General features: G+C 37.8%; 2 protein-coding genes across 7 annotated transcripts in view; one reads left to right on the top strand and one right to left on the bottom strand.

Moving 5' to 3' along the window:
• The window catches only part of LOC117600027 (neurotrimin), a 35193-nt gene extending 27587 nt beyond the window's left edge, over positions 1–7606 (top strand). Inside the window, exons 1-10 of one of the 2 annotated variants that reach the window (XM_034314946.2) lie at positions 840–1006; positions 1812–1913; positions 3278–3496; positions 4464–4585; positions 4682–4823; positions 5597–5694; positions 6530–6832; positions 6914–7106; positions 7198–7251; positions 7318–7606. In XM_034314946.2, coding sequence (XP_034170837.2) covers positions 967–1006; positions 1812–1913; positions 3278–3496; positions 4464–4585; positions 4682–4823; positions 5597–5694; positions 6530–6832; positions 6914–7106; positions 7198–7251; positions 7318–7460 — 1416 coding nt within the window. In that variant the 5' untranslated portion in view covers positions 840–966 and the 3' untranslated portion in view covers positions 7461–7606. Of the gene's footprint in view, positions 1–839; positions 1007–1811; positions 1914–3277; positions 3497–4463; positions 4586–4681; positions 4824–5596; positions 5695–6529; positions 6833–6913; positions 7107–7197; positions 7252–7317 lie in introns of those variants that run through there. The other variant, XM_034314947.2, reaches the window with a different exon arrangement.
• A 2932-nt stretch (positions 7607–10538) lies between these two features.
• Positions 10539–20461, bottom strand: part of RhoGEF2 (Rho guanine nucleotide exchange factor 2) — a 30627-nt gene continuing 20704 nt past the window's right edge. For 4 of the 5 annotated variants that reach the window (XM_034316091.2, XM_034316086.2, XM_034316087.2 and 1 more), the window contains 8 exons: positions 13874–14145; positions 12078–13376; positions 11858–11974; positions 11596–11772; positions 11274–11491; positions 10981–11131; positions 10857–10903; positions 10539–10758 (listed from right to left, as the gene is read on the bottom strand). In XM_034316091.2, the coding sequence (XP_034171982.1) occupies positions 10660–10758; positions 10857–10903; positions 10981–11131; positions 11274–11491; positions 11596–11772; positions 11858–11974; positions 12078–13376; positions 13874–14145 (2380 nt within the window). In that variant the 3' untranslated portion in view covers positions 10539–10659. The remainder of the gene's footprint in view (positions 10759–10856; positions 10904–10980; positions 11132–11273; positions 11492–11595; positions 11773–11857; positions 11975–12077; positions 13377–13873; positions 14146–20461) is intronic. The other variant, XM_034316089.2, reaches the window with a different exon arrangement.

A 20461-nucleotide genomic window follows, 5' to 3' on the forward strand; every position in this document is an offset into this window, starting at 1 on the left:
TGACATTTCCATTTGTTTACAATCATGAATGAGGGTACGCACGGTTTGTCGATTGCTTTTAAAACGCTCCGTCGATTCACATATTAGATTAACGATTTAATGGATAACTCGATGAATGACTCCATGTATGGTACGTGTCGGTGCGTAAATTGAACAAATTATAGAAGAATGCCTTCGGTGTTGGTAGATGGACACCCTATGCAACTATACATAGTGGTAGCGTTACAATAGGGTATGATGGTTCTCAATTCAAACAAAATATCTTTTCCTTTCAATTCCATTATTTTTATCTACTCTATCGCTTAAAATTAAAATGTTGTCAATTAGAAATTTCCTATTATAGTCTATAAAATCTTGGAAAAATAAAATTGTTAAAGTCCTATCTATCTATTCTATTATATGTTAATTAATTAAAGTCGTCAAATAGAAGTTTCATATTATATTCCATAAAATCTTCGAAAAATAAAATTGTTAAAATCCTATCTATTCTATCGCGTATCAATTTCTATCGTACGTTAATTAAAGTCGTCAAATAGAAATTTCATATTATATTCCATAAAAGCTTCGAAATATAAAATTATTAAAGTCCTAGATTCCACGGGATAAAATTCGCAATTGCAATATTCATAAGTAAATTCATTTCCATTTTATGAAAGAGTTATTTTTGAAATATTCATAAATGAAAAGCAGAGACGATGGACGGGGTTTATCGTGGGTGAAAATATGAGCACCCTGATTGGTACAATGGACAACTGGTCATAATTACGCGTGACAAGTGTGCGTGAGGGGGCGCGTACGTGTGTGCGTTAAGATCGTGGCAACACGATCACCATCTTAACCGAAGATCAGTCTCTCGTGAAAAGTCGAAGAGTTCGCGCGTACTACGGCATCATTCTGAATCGTTTCTTCTTTTCCGTTTATTTCGTGATTCGAGGGTGGTGGAACGTATATACATGTTTTTATAAAATGTTGCTGTTCGCTTGGATGCTCTGCATTTTTATCATAGGTGAGCAAAAATCCATACATTTCCCTCGGTCGACCTTTTATTTATTGCATTTTATTTTCGAAGACAAATACGACCCTTATCCAAAATTCTTTCGTATTTCGAAAACATTGGTGCATTTTGCTCTCAGAAGTTTTATTTTAAAGAAATAGACACGTTTTCTGTATTTTTCCTTGAAACACGGGTCTGCGAGTTCCTGTTTTCCATTGGATTTTCATGCAGTGAATTGCACGTGTTCGATTTTCGAACAACTTTTATAATTCCCTGCTTTTCCCAATTCAACTGTTTCCACATTTGTTCTGGATTTAATGGAAGATAGTTTGCGGAAATCGCAAACAACCCGAGGGCGTGAAAACGAGTTTCCACCGGGCATGGAATCGGTAATTTTAAATTGCCAGCCTGTCTCGTTTGTTTCTTACTCTCTCTAATCGCTCGTCGCGTTTCCTTCGAACGAGGAAGCTTCTGGGAAGAGGGAAAACTGAAAGGTGACCAAGCGGCATGGAAAATCGTAGCGACATTTGCTTACCTGTCGCCGTTCCACCGACGCGAAAATTGCGTATACATAATGCATAAGGAATCTGCATGTGTCTTTTCACGGCACAGGGAAACGCGGTAACACCGGTAGTTTTCGGAGAAAATAGAAAGCGAATGGGCACAGTGTAGAGTAACGAACAGGCTGCAGTGACTGGACGGGAAAATTGCGCCCGTCGGAAGATAAATTGAAGCGCAAAATATGTAGGAAAATTATATCTTGTGTACCGCCAGATATTAAATCAATTATTTCATCAAATTTTCCCCGTTGTTACAGGAAGTCGAGCAGCGGTGAACAACAGATTCAAAAGTTACCCAACAACCGTGAAGACTTTTGAAAATGACACGGTTTTGCTCCCGTGCTACGTCGAGGATCTCGGTGAGTAACATATCAAATTCCGATACTCTGAAATTCAATTTGCAAACTTATCCGCCCCGCTCGATTAACAAGGGGGGCTAAAGTTGAACGAGTTGAACGAGTTGAACAGGAAACGAGTATTGGAGGCACGGAAAAAGGTATAAAAGTAATAAACGGTATAGAAGAATCATTCTCTCCTTCCAGTTATTACAAACAAATATCACCTGTTGCGTCTCGTAAACCGCAACAATGGTGTAACATTAGATACCTCTCACCGTGATCGTTTTCTCTTGTAAGAGAGTAAAAGTGATCTCTTCCGTTTCACGTTGCCAGCTGCATTAGAATTCCAACATGCAATCAGGATTCCGTACTTTCCTAATGGTATCAGATATCCATGTCTTTTCTATATTAAATTTCTCTAATTTCATTTACTTATTAATATTTGCAAGCTGGTAGCACAATGTTGTTCATAGATTCTCCGATTTCTTTACAAGACGCACCTGGTGAGTCGAGGGTATAATTAACACAAGACGCACCCGGTGCGTCGTGGATATAATTAACATAAGACGCATCCGGTGCGTCGTATAATATAATTAACACAAGACGCACCCGGTGCGTCGTCGAATTTTAAACGTTTATATCCACATGGAAATTCTGGTAATTAAATTGCAAATTTAAGCAATTTAGGGAAACTAGAACAAGGTTGAAATTTTAGCGAACGGTCGGTAATTTTGCTAAACAAGAAACTCGTTCATTCGACTGAACACGGGCTGAGAACGCAAACAATTAACGGTACAATCGATCGAGCTGTCATCGGTGGTTTCGCCTAACAAGATTGCCTGTCAGTTATTCACTTTAGCTTGTCGCAAGTTGGACAGGAGGTCACGTACGTACTCTAAAATGATCGGCGATCGTGAAATGGCTACGGATTAAAGAGCTGTTTGGTATTAAGCACTTTCAACCCTTTAGCATTGCTGCGCAAACCACGGATCCAGGACGGCCAACTAACGGCCTCGATCTTCTATCCCAGTTAGGATTACCGTTAAATTAGGTCAGGCAAAAGATACTCGGTTACGTGTTCAACTACTTATCGGTTTAAGGTTCATTAAATCTTAAGACACGGATTCAATCTCCATAATTAAAGAGACGGAATAATTTAAGTAAGAAAACGTTTCTATGATTTTTTCATTAAAACAATGAAACGTTTTAATGCCATAATTCTCGAAAATTCCTGCTCGTCGCTGGAAAAAGGTATTAGGATAAGAAAGAAGATTGAGGATCTCTGTCGGACGAATAAATCCTGATAAATTCTCTCCTGAAATTAATGTAGAATTTTTTCCATTGAATCACGAGGGGCTTTCATATTTTCCTGTGTGCGTTCACAGACAACGTGCAAACGACGGTGAGATGGTGGAGGGACGGCTTCCTTTTGGCTGACAGCGGTGAACCACAACACGTACCACCTGAAAGAGTTAGAATGTACTCAAACAGGAGCTTGGAGGTTTCCCATGTGAAACGAAATGATACCGGGGAGTATGTGTGCCAAGCTTCGCGACCAGCTCCCTGGGGATACGCCACGCAGGTACACGAGATCGAAGTAATGTGTGAGTACGTCAGAATTCTGTATAATAGTTGCAAATTCATGCTCCATAAATCGTGCTTCGAGCTTAATTTTCACCTATACCGAAACTTTCGTTATACGAACATTGAAAACAGTTTCCGAAACGCCGTATTTGGTGCATGATAAAAGAAGAAAATCCAATTTCACCCTTGCTTGCTCCGACAATTATTAAACGTAACAAAACAGTGCCGAGATCAAAATCGAACGAGTGGAAGAGAAAAAGGGGTCTTTTAGAGGCAAGTTAAATACGACTATCGATCGTGGTCGGTGTGAAATTATGGATAACTCGAAAATACCTCGTAGCTCTACGTCATTCGGCAAACAAATTCAGAAAATTTCCCTCCGTCGCCGCCAATTCTCTATGGAGTTTTTCTCAGTCGCAAGGATTTCGGTTTCATTTCGCGGAACGCGCAGCCAACGCTAAAAATAAGAAAAAAGAATCACCGACCATCCCTCTGTGGAGTCGAATTCGGTGGTGTTTTTAGTGTCCCCTGAGATTCCAACTCATTTTTCCGTCGAACCGTCCCTCTGTGGAATCGAATTCGGTGGTGTTTCTAGTGTCCCCTGAGATTCCAGTTCCTTTTACCGTCGAACCGTCCCTCTGTGGAATCGAATTCGGTGGTGTTTTTTGTGTCCCCTGAGATTCCGAATCCTTTTTCCGTCGAACAACAAACGCGTTCGCGCCGGATCCTCTTACTTTTAGACCCACTTGTGATTCCGATTTCATTTTCAGAGATCGCCAAAAGCGTTTTTAATTGTACATCTGTTGGGTACGTAAATTAGTTTTAATACTTTGAGTTGAATTATAATTAACACAAGACGCACCTGGTGCGTCGTCGATCTATCACGTGGTGATTCTGGTAATTAAATTGAAAATTTCAGCGACTCAGAGAAACTGAAACAACGTTCTCGACCTTAATTACTAATTAAATTAAAATGATTACTTACAGATGCACCCAGCGTCCAACCAGTGCCAGAATCCGGTAAACTGGAAGTGAACTTAGGGGAGGAGGTGGACATGGCTTGCGTGGCTAAAGGTGTTCCAGTCCCCATCATATCCTGGAAGAATAAGGTAAGCGATGTCGATACGTCTGAAAGCGTAAAGAAAAACGACGCCTGTCACGTGTCGTAGCTTTGGTGAACAGTGAAAATATTTGTCCATTCACAGGACGGGGAGATACCGTTTCTGTATGATAGATCACGTCTGCGATTCCACGCTGAGAGTCCTAGTAACGCTGGTCGCTATACTTGTGTGGCGAACAATGACGTCGGTGAATCCGCTGTGGCCACCATAGATTTGTACGTCAGATGTAAGTAAAAATATAGTTTTGTATAATCAACAGGGCCCCCATAAGATGATTTTGCAAATCTAAATTAGTTATACAAGCTTTAATGTTAATTTTATCAATTTTATTTCAGCTACTTTTCTTTATGTCATATATGTAAAGAGGCCCTTTTGTCTCGGATTCCTGAAATCTCAGAGCCGGCCCTGATAATCAACTTTACGTATTAATGAATTAATCCATCGTCGAGGAAGCTTTCAACGAGTTACTTCCCATGTAATAACATTGATTTCCTTAGGAGTATTCAAAGATGGTGCTGCTTCTTGATGATGCATCGACGTTCGAAGTTAATCAACTTTATGCATGCCTGCCCATGCGTGCGGAAGTAATAACCTACACCATCCTGCTTAAACGGTCGTAATTAAATTAGGAAGCTGACTCTTTAGTATTCCGATCAGATGCCGGTACGAATTAATAGTAACCATGCTAGATTCGGATAAGTCGTTTATCCACGATGATTGTTCATGAACATAAAAATTTCTATTAAAAATCATTGAACTACAGGTGGAGAGCTTTGACTGGACGAGCATTCAACCTCTACTTAAATGATTCATCGCCTTAAATAATTTCATGATTAACACTGTATTAATTGACAACGTCGGATGCTTTAATAGGTTCAAAGACTGTCCTACATTATGAAATTTTGTTGCGAAGAAAATTTCTTTTATACAGTTACTATATGATGTTTATTTTTATTTTCATGTTTCTATTGATTGATCTGCGGATGGGAAACGCCTCAGACAAGCCGAGGATCGAGATGACGAGGACCTGGGCGCACGCACCTCCTGGGATACGTGTACAGCTGCATTGCGAGGTGACTGCCTGGCCAGAAGCAACGGTGAGCAGTTTTGCAAGACTACCGACGATGTAATTACAACGCTAGTAATTAACAGTTCGAACAACAATGGACCTAGTTCGCGCTGAGTGAAGCCGGTTTTCACCGTAGCCGAGATAGTATCTTCGTTGTTGGAGTTGTAATTACTTCCTGAAACGACAGTTTTGCTTGCGGATTTAAAGAACTCTATACTTAAAAGAACGCTATTACGTTTACGTCGATGCTATCCTTCAAAACGTTCCACTGCCACCAGTGTTTCACTGAGATTTTTCAGCGAAAATCAATTCTGCTTACAAAGTACGTTCGATGGAAAAGGCTAACGAGTTTGGATTTATTGAGAGCAAAGTTTCTAGTCGACGTAATCCTCGTGGAACTTGGCATAGCAGTTGATGTATTACCTTGAAGAGGCTGAACAACTGGGAAATTAACACTTAAGCACCTTGAGTGCGTACCCATAAATTAGAAAATCAGTTTACACGAGACGGTGTAATTTTGAAGGACTAGGTAAAGCCTTGTTAACCCTCTACGTTGAACAATTTCTCAGCGTTATCCGTTTGAGGGTGTAACGCGTGACAAATCGATCCACGAGAAACGTGACGATACTTCTCTTAGCGAAAAGTACCTGCTACGGTTAAGCTTGTTGCTGATACAGCATTCCTTCAGACTTCTCACCGCTGACAAATGTTCATAGCGTCCTGGTACATATGGAATTGAACTTGTATGAGTCATTGTACTGTCTGTCACCTTCTTTTAATGTGACCCAGACCTAGGAAGCTTGTATATGTATCTCCTGTACTAGCTCTACCTTGAAAATTTTAAAATGAAAAATTCTTTCCAGGTGGAATGGTACTTCAACAACAAAAGCGTAAAGTATTCGTCGAGGATAGTGAAGCACAACGCAGGGAGTGATCACAGTTTGGTGATAAGGAACGTCAGAACGACGGATTATGGTTTCTACCTATGCAGGGCTTCTAATTCCTTGGGGATCACCGAAGCGGCGGTCGAATTATCAGGCATAGCGAATCCTGCCGTCTTGAAGAAGACCTCGCACAGTCTTTCGAAGACCTCGTACAATTTCGTCTGGGAGGTCTACAGTTACAGTCCCATCGTTCAATACGAGTTCAGGTTTCGTAAATACGTGGTAAGACCCTGGCAGTTAATAATTAAAGGAATCATAAATTTCAGGAGACGTGTAGCTGTTGAAATGTTAAAATATTTTTAGAACGGTGTTCCTGGTCCATGGCACAATTTGTACATTCCCAGTGGCAATGATGGAAACAGTTTCATACACACGTACTCCTTCAACTTGACGGGATTAGAAGAAGCAACGCATTACGAAGCGCTCGTTTTGTCGAAAAATCGTCATGGATGGAGCAAACCGTCGGATATAATACGATTCGCCACGGAAGGTGCTCGTAAGTAATAAAGACAAGTGACCGCTTCTTCGTCTTGAGAACGATTCTATCCTGTTTCCAACGTTCTCGTGACCTATATAATTTATTTCAGCGGACAGAGACAGTTACATTACAAACGCGATACAAGAGGATAAAACTGCACCAGGTAACTGGTTACAAGTTTCTACCTATATGTCGATAACATATATATTAAATAGTATTTTATTTATAGTCGTGCAACTTGCATCAATGTCGCAACATTCACCTTTAGGAACAGACAGAAGTGGATCATCCTCTAACGAAGCAAAGTTAATGATAGTAATAGCATTTATGTCTGTATTATATGTATTTACTACGAATTTTGAAAATATCTAATACGTTTAAAGCAGTAGTTTTAGTTAATAAGCATAAAGAGATAAAGAAAACATCAGTTGTATCCTATATTAGGATAAATTCTCCTTAAGTGAGATTATTAAGTTTTAAGATTGTAAATAAATTTAAATGTATCTATTGTAGTTCATATATTATACTTTAAAGTACCTTGGTTTACAAATAAAACGTTAATTACAGTTAAATTGAAAAATTAAATCGCCTTTTAAAAATTCCAGTTTAGCGCCATCTATACAAAGCCATCTGAAATCACCGTGTTGTAAATCATATTGGGGTGTTAGGGACCCCAAAGCACCGGCGACACTGCATACCGATATTAAAGCATCTGGGGTATCGAGGACCCCAAGCACCAGCGATACTGCATACCGACATTGTGGCACCTGGGGTGTCGGAGACCCCAAAGCACGAGCGATACTACATAGATATTAAGGTATTTGGGGTGTCGAGGACCCCGAAGCACCGGCGACACTGCATACCGATATTATGGTATCTGGGGTGTCGAGGACCCCGAAGCACGGGCGACACTGCATACCGATATTGAAGCATCTGGGGTATTGAGGACCCCAAGCATCAGCGACACTGCATACCGACATTGTAGCGCCTGGGGTGTCGGAGACCCCAAAGCACCAACGATACTACATAAATATTAAGGTATTTGGGGTGTCGAGGACCCCAAGTACCAGCGATACTGCATATCGACATAATAGCATCAGGGGTGTCGGGGACCCCAAATCACCGCTGACGCTCTTCGCCGAGGCCTACGGAGGGGTCTCGTAGACCCCTGCCGACCTCTTATAGATGTCGCTGATGTTCCCCTCTTTCGGGAAACTGATCGGTAACTCGTTGAGTAGTTTGAGCCACTATCGCATAGATGGCGATAGTGGTCCTGTCGGTATAGGATAACAGGTCGGTAACTTGTTGAATAGTTTCAGGTGTCCTTGCATAGATGGCGCTAAAGTCGCGTTTTTAAAAACAATTCTAATTCTTTAATAACTGCTTAAAATTGTCAGGGTATATTGTGATTAAATATTTAAAACTCTACGATTTACAATGTAATAAGTATTTTAATGCAATAATATAATAATAATTAATAATAATAATATCAACTAATAATATTATTAAATACTTTATACATGTACATAGTAATGTATTTATAATAATTCGTATTTTATCAGTAGAGAATTATTAGTATTTAGTAGTAGCAAAGATTTTATGTAAACAGGTAAGTCTTTTTTGCACGATCAGTCCTTTGTTACAAAGAGTAGTACAATTTCTTTTATGTCAACTGTATTCTATAATTGAAGAAATCCATTACTGGAATTGTAATAGTTTTAAGTAAACTGCGTTTAATATAGTTTTTACAGTGTTTCGCCTATGATTGTACGTAATTTATTCGCTATAAATTCATTTTTCAACGTTTGTTCTTTATATATCAGTTATTGTTTTTCTTATCTACGAATATTAATAATTTTGAAGTTACCAGTTATGTTCAGGATTCTATAAATAGTATACAAATTTCTGTTCCATTTTCTTATTTCTATTTCTAAATTCCATTATATTTGAAAAGGAACTTGATTGTTCAATTAGGCAAGTGTAGCACCAAGAGGAAATATTTCTCAATGCAAATGCCGTTCGTAAAAATCTGCATGCAATATCAGTGTATATTTTCGTAATTAGTTAATTTCGTAATTCTATAATCAATTAACTCTTATGACAGAACACAAAGAACTTATATATTATTGAAATAATTTTGTATTTGGTATATTTTTAAACAGTCAATTAAATGTTTAAAGAAAAACAAAAAATTAATGAAATAAGCGATGGAATAGTCAAGTAATACACCGTATTAATTTGAACACAGATATTCACTCATTTAACTGTTTTTCATCCTTTTAGGTGTTACATGGTTTAATATAATAATTTTATTACATCCAAATTATTATTAGCTTGATTTGTATTACTAACAATAAGATATATAGCTCAACTGTATCTTAATGTATTAACAGCTTCACGTATTTTCTATTTGCTTTCATTAATTTCCTTTTACCTAGTTCTCCATTTATTTTTTGTCTACTAACTGTAATTGTCAAATTGATATTATCATAAATTAGAAAATTAATACCTAAGGGCAGCAATAAATGTAATCTAACAGCAGCAAATAAATTAAATATTAGAATTGTTACTTATTTTTTCGTATGCATTTACCTTCACGCTTTATACTATAAGGAAAGCATTACACAAAAAGTATGCTGTTTAGTAATTTTAAAAACCAATCGACATTTGCCACCTCTGGATTTAATATCCTGAACATTTGGTCACGGGATATAAAAAAGTATGTAAAAGCGCTTTACGTAATAATGCTGCGTCGAAAATTATTATTCTGCATATCTTTGCAGTCATTACAAACCGACGCACTTGTGGATTATATACCTTTGTATAAATGCATGTTATGTTTCACAATTATTGAACTATGATATAATAACACAGTTGGTTCCAAATACGCAATTGTAAATCACAACGTGTATATTTCTTCAGGTGAACAACTGAATTGTTCTAAACGTGTATAACATATTTATGTAAATGTTGTTTTTTTGCCTTTTTAATATAAAATGCATTAACAATTAAGTATTTTCAAAGTAATTTCTAGAGAAACGTTTCCATCCTTTTTTTTTCTAAAAGCATTTCAAGAAACAAATTTCGAGTGTACAAATTAATATTGCATACGAAATATGTGTAAAACGGTGTCGTTCAGGACATACGATGTAACAACGTTTATACAATAATGGATATTGTTAGAACAGTATTACTGTGTAGAATTTAAAATAATGCATGCTGAAAAAGTTCGTTTTCTCACAGTATTATTTTAAAATCTGCATCGTCGTACTATTTTTAATCAAAAGTTCATGTATAATTTCCAGTCATTGACATAACGTGACGCACATGAAACAACGTCATATAGATCCAGTTACATAAAATCTTTGGCAAAGGTATGATTAATCATTGACCCATGACTCTGTAAATATGTCTCTAATATTATTGTATTTCATAAACAGCTACTCGCCATTTGTCATGTTTGTTTTTTTTTTTTACACAATTTTGATTTCTTCCAGTATGAGCATTCAGAAACGATCTTGCTCGTGAAATGCACCTGGTCGACATTATCTAGTACAATGTCTTAGTTGCTTCAACCAACACTATCTCCCATTACTTCCGTTTCTATTTCATGTTCTGTATGCTCTGATTCTTCGATCGTTTCAGATTCACCCCGTGCATCTACAAATTCCTATTAACATAAACAAAATTACATTTATAATAACATACAAAAACTATTAGCATGAAACCATTATATTCATTTGTTATAAAATTACAAGTTCCTCTTACTTCGCGTGTTGTATCATCAATACTGCTTTCCTTATTTAAAATTTCACCTGTAAATAACAACAAAGAAACAATAAATTATTAGATCTGTTTACTTCTAATAAATTCAACAAAATAAGGAACTAACCGGTTTCCGTTTGTGTTTGACACGATATAGTGCACGTTTCAGAATATTCGCGACGTTTTATATCTGTATCAAGAGCATGAAGACGTTCTCTACTTCTACGTAATTCTTTCCTCAACGTTTCCCGTTCTTCTTCTCTTTCTTTTACAATTTCCTACAATTCAAGAAGTGTAGTACATATAGAAATTTTGTTTAAAAAATATATATATATACCCATCTCACGTTTTCAAGTATGATTTTTTGATTAAGAGTCTTCAGTGTATTTTTTAATTTGTTTTTGATGCAAAATTTCTTACCAATAATTGTGACAATTGAGAAGTTAAGGAATGACACACTGGTTGTAAACTCGCGATTGATATCGCTGGTTGAGGATGAAGATGCACTCGTGGCGATGGACAACCGGTCGCTTCGCAACTAGCTGGTGCAGTTAAAGCTGATGTTCCACGCGAGGCAAGAACAGTTTCTGTTTCGCTTACATTTAACGCGGAATTTAACATTCCTACCAACTGATTCGCTACAAGTATAAAATAAATTATATAAAATTATATGTTAAATAGAAATGTTAATAATAAAAATGTGAAGCCAATAGTTTCAATATTACATTCTACTGAAAAGTACCTTGACTAATAGCAGCGAGTATGAGTTCAGCAGGTTCTTTTTCCATGCTTGATGGCTCGGATGCCATATCAGCCACATGCTCAAAATCTTCTTTTGGAATATTCAAAATATCTGCTACTAATAACTGTTTCTCGATTAAAGCCTGCTTGATTATCTCATCCTTTCTTCTGAGACATTCTAAAAACCATGTGAAACGTTAATTACAATAATATTCACAAACTTAAAGATAACATTTTTCTAATTAAAAAAGTACACAATGTACCTATAGGTGTAAACACTGGTTCAGCAACGTGTACAGGTGGTACTTCTACGTGAACTTCAAGCGGATCTATTAACGATGCTTGCGTACAAGTAACCATTCTTAATGGTTCTCCTATACCTGAACAAAAATCAGATTATTCATTAAAATGAAGTTTTAAAAGAAAACATATTCTTTTCTTTTAAAGTTCCAAACAATTTTCAATATATAAACATAGCAAAACCTGTTGAAGGAGGTTCAGTTGGCAGTGGTGGTGGTTGCTGTTGCTGTTTTGCTTGTTCAGTTGTGGGAGGCTCGGGTGCAGGAACATTAGGTACTTCAGGTTCCTGTTCAACGCTGGTATTCGGCGTGGAATCAGTCGCTTCTAATTCTTGTTCCGGTTGCTGATCCGTTTTCTCAGGAATAATGTCGTGTTCCGTGGAGGAAGTGTCCTCGATCGAGGGTCCTGGTTCTTGTGCCAGTGCAGTTGGCGGCGTAGGTCTTCTACCTTGCTTATCACGAGCCTTGTACGCTTCAGCTGCCTCGGATATATGCTTACACCATAATTTTCGTTCCGCGGGCGAGGCTGCTACTAAATCGTAGATCTGCGCTCCGTTCTGAGAGGTGTTCACCAGATAAAGAGAATTTTTATCGACAGCATTGTGCCTGACGAGAACGGTGGACACTTTGACAATTGGACTGAGCACGGAGTTCGCTTGATTCGTGTTGATAAATTTCAGCAGGTACTTTTCGTCTTGTCGATGCAATAGGAATATCGTGTCGTCGAGCAGTACTACGTGCAGGTCGACGGGTTTGGCTCGATTCTGCTCGGTTCTGCGCCATTGCAACGGACCCTCGTAGATCAATTTACGTTTGGTTATGTCCAGATTTTTGAACTCCTGTACGGTCGGATGTTCGAATTTGTCGAAAGCGGATCTGTCGATGGTGCGTTGGATCTCTGCCAACCTTTGGTAATCCTCCGCCTCCCGTACAGCCTGGTTCACGCGGCTTAGAATCTCCTTGCTCCGTTCTAGGCTACGTAAAACGGCGGTTCTTTCCTTATCGTTGCTCTCCGGCGTGTACTTGGCCAGATTCTCGAATAGAAGGGGATACTTGGTCAATCGTAGCATCCCGGTTAATATGTGATCTTTCAGCTGCAACCTTCGGCAGAGCGGATTAGCTTCGATCTCGTTCAGAAACGAATTTAATTTTGGATCCTTCCGACGACGATCTCGCAACGCGTCCAGGGCTACCTGCTGTTTCGCGCAGTACGTCGACGCTGCCCTCTCGAACGACTCACCGTTATCCCCGTCGAACATCTCTAACAGAAGCTCGCCAACATCGCCCACGCACGGATTCTCCTTTTTCTTACGTTTCATCGTTTGATTGAACCGCGAATGGATCGTTACCATCTCGTCTAAATTCGAAAAAAGTAATTGGATTTGGTCTAACGGAAGTACTTGAGATTCGAGCAACGGCTTGTGAAAGACGTGCGACAACACTCTTAACGCCCGCACATGAGATCGCTCCGTGTGGAAGAGTTCTGAAACAATAACGAGCGATGGTGAGCGATTAAAATGATGCAACGCTTACATATTAAAATTACGAATGCACTTATAAATTAACATTTTCTTATTCTAATCCCATCTTTCACCGGTGTTTTTATATTTTTGTATCGTGGAAATATTTGCCCGTGAGAATGTTTCACACGGAAAAAAAAAGAAGAAAAAAAAAAATATTATCCCACAAGTTTGGGATTCGAACCCCAGCCGTCTCGGTAGTAGGCTAGCGCTCTACCACTTCAGCCACGAAACCATCTTGAGCACAAGATTTACCTACACGACATACCAGAATATGTGAGAATACCAGAAACTTTACATTATAAAATATCTCAAAAACGAAGAAACCCATTAGGGTTTTGTAACCCTATATGTATACTACAACTTCCACTTAGTGCCATTCCAAAAGCGATTAACCACAACCGTGGGTTCCCCTTGTTAAACTACTTGGAAGATGTAAATGTTATAAAACCAAACCAACCATTGATAACTTCTTGCCGTTTCTTTTCAGCGTTGCTGAGCCGAGCGAGTACGTCCTCGGCGACACCCTGACTCCAGTCAGGAGGATCCGGTTCGACGTCAACATCGCTGTCCCACGAGGTTGACGTGTTCGTCGCCGACGTAGCTGGGTGCACCTGCTCCAGGCTGGTACTCGGACTGTCCAGGCTTCTCGTCGACAGGCTGCTGTTCGACGAACTGCCCGCCGAGTTGCCGGGAAACGTGCCGGCTGGTTCGCAGTCACTGAAACCAGCCCTATAGTCAATCGTTAGCGAATTACGTATTCTACGGTTTATACCGTACCGGCTGCCATCAGCCATTTAGAATCTTTTTCAATATCTATAATACGAACTCTAGTTAGGATTCGATGACGTTGGTCCACGGATAAAGTGACTTGTTAGGATTCTCTTGGACAACGGGTCACATTTCATACAAATTATGCAACGAAGAATTAATTAAATTAATCGTTTAATTTAAAAAATTCACACTCTTATCGTTGAAACAATGATAAGTTGTAATACCTTTCAGATCTTGTACGATGATCATTAACACAGGAATTATCGTGTTTCGCGGGGTCGATGAAAATTTGAGGCAGTCGTTCGTTTACGCTCGAGCACTCCGACGAGATGTCGTTCGGCTGATCAAACGGTGAAGACGGTTCGGTGCAGGATATTGGACTACTTATGTTTTCGTTGCCACGAGAATTAGGTCGAGGACGGACACGTCGAGAGCCGCGTTGTCTCATCTCTCTTATATCTCCTTAGCCCTAAAGGGCTTCAACGGTGCGGCAAAGCTGGCAGCTATCTGCTGCCTTTACTACGAAACCGTGGATACACTTTTATTCGAGGGGACTTTTAGCTGCAAAGAGCACTCTCCCGCGAAATGTAGTTACGTTATTCCTTTTTTTTTTTTTCCATTTTTGCATGGCTTAGGCATTTTTGATTAGAATCAACGAGATTGCTTCCCTTTTAGACTTTCATATAGGAAGTTTGTTCTGGTGATTCAATAGCTTGCAAATTTTTTCAACAGCTTTGTGATGCAACGTACGTGAAGAAATTTACAGAATTAAATTTTTAAAAAGGTACGCGATGAGAATTTCTATAATAATTATGGTATTATGCAAGGTGTAAGCTATGGTGATGAAAATACGATCGTAAAAATGCCACGCATCATTTTCTTAAGTATACTGCCGAAAAGAAGTTAGTAAATTAAGGGGATTCAAGTATCTACCGAAAGGTTAAGCGTTATTTTCGCGGTAAAAGTCGGCTAGCAGTATGTTGGCATTTTGGCTGAGTTATTATAGTTACTGCAACATTATTCGCACCCCTTCTATCACGATTTACCGAAACTATTAAAGGGCGACTAAAATGATCTCTTTTTTTTTTAATTCTTCACGAATTTATGATGTCCCAATTTTTAACACTAGATTGCCAGACTCGCAAATGGATTTTTGGAACTAAGGAGTAAGGAGAGGAAGGAATTAGTATTTCTATACATTTCATAATTCTATTAAAAACCAGCATGATTTTAAAAAAATTATTTAAGTTTTTCTATATACAGTGGGTCACAAAAAAAGTAATTTTTTAAAACGACAAAAGCACATCTTAGTAAATTAATTTGTATAGCTTCTCGAGAAACCTCGCGTCATTTGGTCCAATTTTAAACGAGGTATTCTGTTTTAAACGGTGAGCGAATAATTTTGTGACCCACTGTATATAGCAATAAAATCGTAAATGAGTGAAATTGACTCACTCCGGCAATCTAGCGTTAATAACATATTACATTTCTCCTTAAAATAAAATTTATTTCAATAAATCCAGATACTTTGGAGAAATCAAAATAAATATCTACTAATTTCGATCAAATTTTCCCTGGATTTCCAGCTATCTAATTTATCGCGAATAATCGAACAGCGTGGCTGTGTGCCACGGCGTCCCGACTATAAACGAGAACTTAATCGACGTCGATCAAGCTAAGCCTTATCGAAGCCGCTCCTTCATCACTTTAATCAACCCCCTAGATATAGAATGCGACATTGACTTGCAGCTGATACGCTGCCTTGTGCATACAATCGTACGCGGTCATCAATGGTACCTGTATTCTTCCGAAGAGTAAAAATCCAAGCAATTTTATGCCTCGTACACTGACACCCCCTTTAACAAACAGTTTGCTCAACGAAAGCTTCTATCGACGTACCGTACACAAAATTAATTTGAAAAAGAAAAAGAAATCTTAGTTAATTCCTGATTAAGACGAATTTTTTAATAGTGCCTTCTGTTAAAAAAAAGAAAAAGAAAATAGAAAGGGGTAAGAGTGGACTTTCTTACCATTATAAAATCTTAGAATTTCGAAATTTCAAATGGAGCAAAATTTATTTAAACTGTTTTGCAATCGAATGAAAAATCGTGCTGTAATAAGGAACTTGTTAAAGAAGCTGAGCCTACAGTCTATGTATTGATTCGAAAGTATCGATCGCTTAAAAAATAAAGGGCAAGACATCTATCTCTGGCCTGATACCGCTTTGGTCCCCATTTACAGGCGTGTACACGTACTACGAGCGGATCGATAGAAACGGATCATTTTCTTTTTTTTTTTTTTCTATCCATTTGTGCGCATCGATTTCTTTTAATACCAGGTGCATTAGCAACCAATTTTTATTGCTCGTCACGAAATATTAACACCTGCGCGAGAAACTGGTATTATTTCGTTTATTTGTACTGTGGTTAAAATAAAATATTCTGCATTTTTAAGGTAAATGTCTGATTTATGCAAGGCTATACTACTTACTGAAAGAAACGTTTTTATTAATCCTGGAAATATTGCCAAAAATATTCTATTAATTATAAAATGAATTTGAAAATTCTAAATGAATTAAATCTCAAATAGAAAAAATTCTAAACGATTTCAGCACTGATTCAATTGAAAAAAGGGATTGGACCTTTTTTTAGGATAAGGCTTATGCACCATTGTACAGGTATTCTAGGCGTTGTCAATTGAATTTAATTGCTATGAACGTGACCCCTATATAGTGTTGCTGTTCGCAGAAATCTATCCCTCTGTTACATAAAACGCGTTCTTTCCGAGCGAACAATTTTCAATGAATTAATTACTCTCAAATAGATCTTCAAAGTCATCGAAATTAACCATACCACAGAAATTTCGCTGGCAATCTTTCCCTTTGAAGGTAATATAATGTATTTGTTATAATAACGATTGTGACAAGATTAGAAATTTTCTTTGATAGATACTAATTGAATGTCTCAGGGCGAAGAATGGATAAAGCTGGGCGGTGATGAAAAAACGAAAGGTGTCGTATCACTGTTAGAATAAGGGAAAGCCATAAAAAGGTAATTAACCATAATGTACTTTGCTTGAATTAGAATCTGACATGTTCGTCTCCATGTACTATCGAGAAACAATAAAAGGTATACGTATTTTAATTCTTCGTCCAAATAATAAATTTTCATTTCATTTTGAATGATCAAACATTTAAAAAAAAAAAAAAAGAGAGAGAGAGAGAGAAAAAAAAGAGGTCTGTATTATTTATCAATATTATTAGTTTCTCTGCCATCGGATTTTAATCGTTCATAAAATACTCGACTGAAAGCATCGCTATTGAATTGTTTCCATTTTTTAGAAAATCTGAGGAACAAATAGATTTTTATCCTCTGCGATTCATAAAATTTCTATTTTTGTTGCCTGCCTACAATTTTCGCGTATCTCGCGTTCTAATCATTAAAAGGTTATTCTACTGTTGCCAGTTTTGAAAGGGAGATTAAAATGCAATTTTTCGAGCTTGAAATACAGAAAAAGCGAAATCCGTCCGGATTTGCCTTTTCAGGATTTTCTCCGTATAAAAATAAATAGACCTATGCTATCAGGAATTAAATCGCAGATTTCAATATTTTTATCATACCTGGAACGAGTTGATTTGTTCAGAAATAAAGCGGCACGGGGTTATTTATTTATCGAACCCCAAGTGTCAAAGGCGCGATGCAGTTTCATGCTCGGTCGAGTAAAAGTGAACTTTGCAAGTTGCTCGATGAGGTCAATAATCCTGTATGGCTTTTCAAAATGTAAAAATGCATCAACGATTCGAAGGCACTCGAAGAGGTTGACGACCTACAATCTACACCGAGATCAATCGTGAGTTCGTCGGATTTGAAGCGGAAGTCAGCATCGTTCTTCCGTTTCTTCGACGAGACTTTAATGCCGCGGTATTTAAGCCATTTCTCACTCCTTGGAGAAAATTTTGATTTTCGGACTTCAAATTAAATTTTGCATAATTTGTAATTTAAACCAACAGGCCGAGAGATTTAACAGTGATACTAATTGTACTTTGAAAATTAGTAATTTAAAAATTTTCAATTTGAAGATTAACGAAGTCAACTTCTTTTTTCGTTTCGGAAGAGTCTAATGTCGCGGTATTTAAGCAATTTCGCACTCTTTGGAGAAAATTTTGATTTTCGGGATCCAAATTAAATTTTGCATAATTTGTAATTTAAGCCAGCAGGCTGAAAGATTTAGCAGTGATACTAATTACACTTTGAAAATTAGTAATTTAAAAATTTTCAATTTGAAGATTAACGAAGTCAACTTCTTTTTTCGTTTCGGAAGAGTCTAATGTCGCGGAATTTAAGCCATTTCTCACTCCTTGGAGAAAATTTTGATTTTCGGACTTCAAATTAAATTTTGCATAATTTGTAATTTAAGCCAGCAGGCTGAAAGATTTAACAGTGATACTAATTACACTTTGAAAATTAGTAATTTAAAAATTAACAAAGTGAACTTCTTTTTGTTTTTCGGAAGAGTTACAAGGATCCACACTTTTCATCTCATATTACTAAACGTTTCAATAGAGGATTGTTAAAATTGCAATTAAGCAATTCAAGGCATAACGGTGTGCATCATGTAACTCGGTCTGTTTAGTGCGGTTCAAACGAGCGACATCAAGATCAACGCGAATTTTATTAAAAAAATGAATTTTATTTAAAAATTTCTGTAACTGAATTTGATTTTCAAGCGTTTCGAACGTACGTCGCTCAAAGAAAGGCGTTGAAATCACCAGAAATGTGCACGAACATTCCCACCCTTAATGATGTTGATTTTATCAACATCTTATAATTCTTGATCGCGTTTCTTATAAATTAATACATAAAAGATAATTTCACTTACAGTTTACAATGGCCAAGCATAATTTCAATTTCATCCCCTTACCTTGATAATCAAAATCATATCATAATGAAATTTTGATTTTACAAAACTAATAATCATCGATTGAACACATATATAACGTATAAATTTTCTTTTTTTATACCGACGCTAACTAAAACAATCAAGAAACTTGAACGCGGTCACCGAAGAAACCATAAGAGAACACGTTGAGTTACATAAACCACCCCATAAAGAATCACTCTTGTAAGTCACAGTGGAATACAAATATTTAACTTCCAAATAGAATACTGCGGAAAAGATACCCCGATAGATCGTTCTAAGAGTGCAATAGCAACCGGTGGATCGGATGAGGCCAGGAAATCGCGAAACGACTCGACGGGCGAAGAGTTTCGGATAAACGCGTGGGTGTTTCGGATCGTCGAGGCAACGCAATAACCATCCGCGAAATTGAACGTTTAACGTCAGACTGAAGGCCTTCTGGCTGGCATATACATCTTCGCCAAGAGGAACAGAACGAACCATTCGAGTCTGCGCCGTTCGCACGTGGACGCGGATCTAGAGCGTTAAAAGTACATTTATACGCAACCGTACCGCCAATGTCCCGTCGACGTACCGTCAACAACGATTACCCCTTCCTTCCATTTATTCCCCTTTCATATTTTTTAGGAAAATGGACACAGAGGAGGAAAAGCGGACAGGAAATATAAAGCACACCTGGGTGCGAGTTAGGCTTCCTTTTGTTAAAAGGAACTGTTCCATCTCTCGCCTTATTAGCCAACCCGTATCTAACAATTTAAATAAATTTTTTTTAAATTTAAAACTTAATATTTTTTTATTTTTCAAATATTTATTGTAAGATTGAAAATCTTGAGAAGGGGGCTAAAGCATTTAGACTTTCTGTCACTTTTGTACAGGAAAAAATTTAGTGGGTCAAAATCTCAACGAATGGCCAAAATTTCTTTTTTTTCCATTCAATTCCAAGGGTTGGTTTTAGAGCGAATCTCGCTCTACTTTTACCTAGTTTGTTTATATTTTTTAAGGGTGAGGAGGAGGTTCTAGGTCAGACTCTCCCAAGGCTCTCCCAAGGCTTAGGGCAACTGGTGGCTCCTCCCCCTACATTTGCTCCTAAGCCTTGAACGCATACTATTGGTCTACATTTTTTCATTTTACTGCCAGGGAATTTTCGAATCGCTCAACCAGCAATTTCGTTTCCAAATAAAAAACAATTCTGTTTTGAGAGACGAAGGATACGTCGACGGTAGAGTTACGTATAAATGGATCTTTAAGGAACGAAAAGTCACCGTCGAAGAAACCGAGGACTCTGCCAAAAATCTATACACGGTGTGCCTGAAAAATTCCAGGGTCGAGTAAAAGCCGGAAATAGATGTTCGGGATG

Source organism: Osmia lignaria, chromosome 15 (assembly GCF_051020975.1).
Source record: "Osmia lignaria lignaria isolate PbOS001 chromosome 15, iyOsmLign1, whole genome shotgun sequence".
Classification (NCBI taxonomy): Eukaryota; Metazoa; Arthropoda; class Insecta; order Hymenoptera; family Megachilidae; genus Osmia; species Osmia lignaria.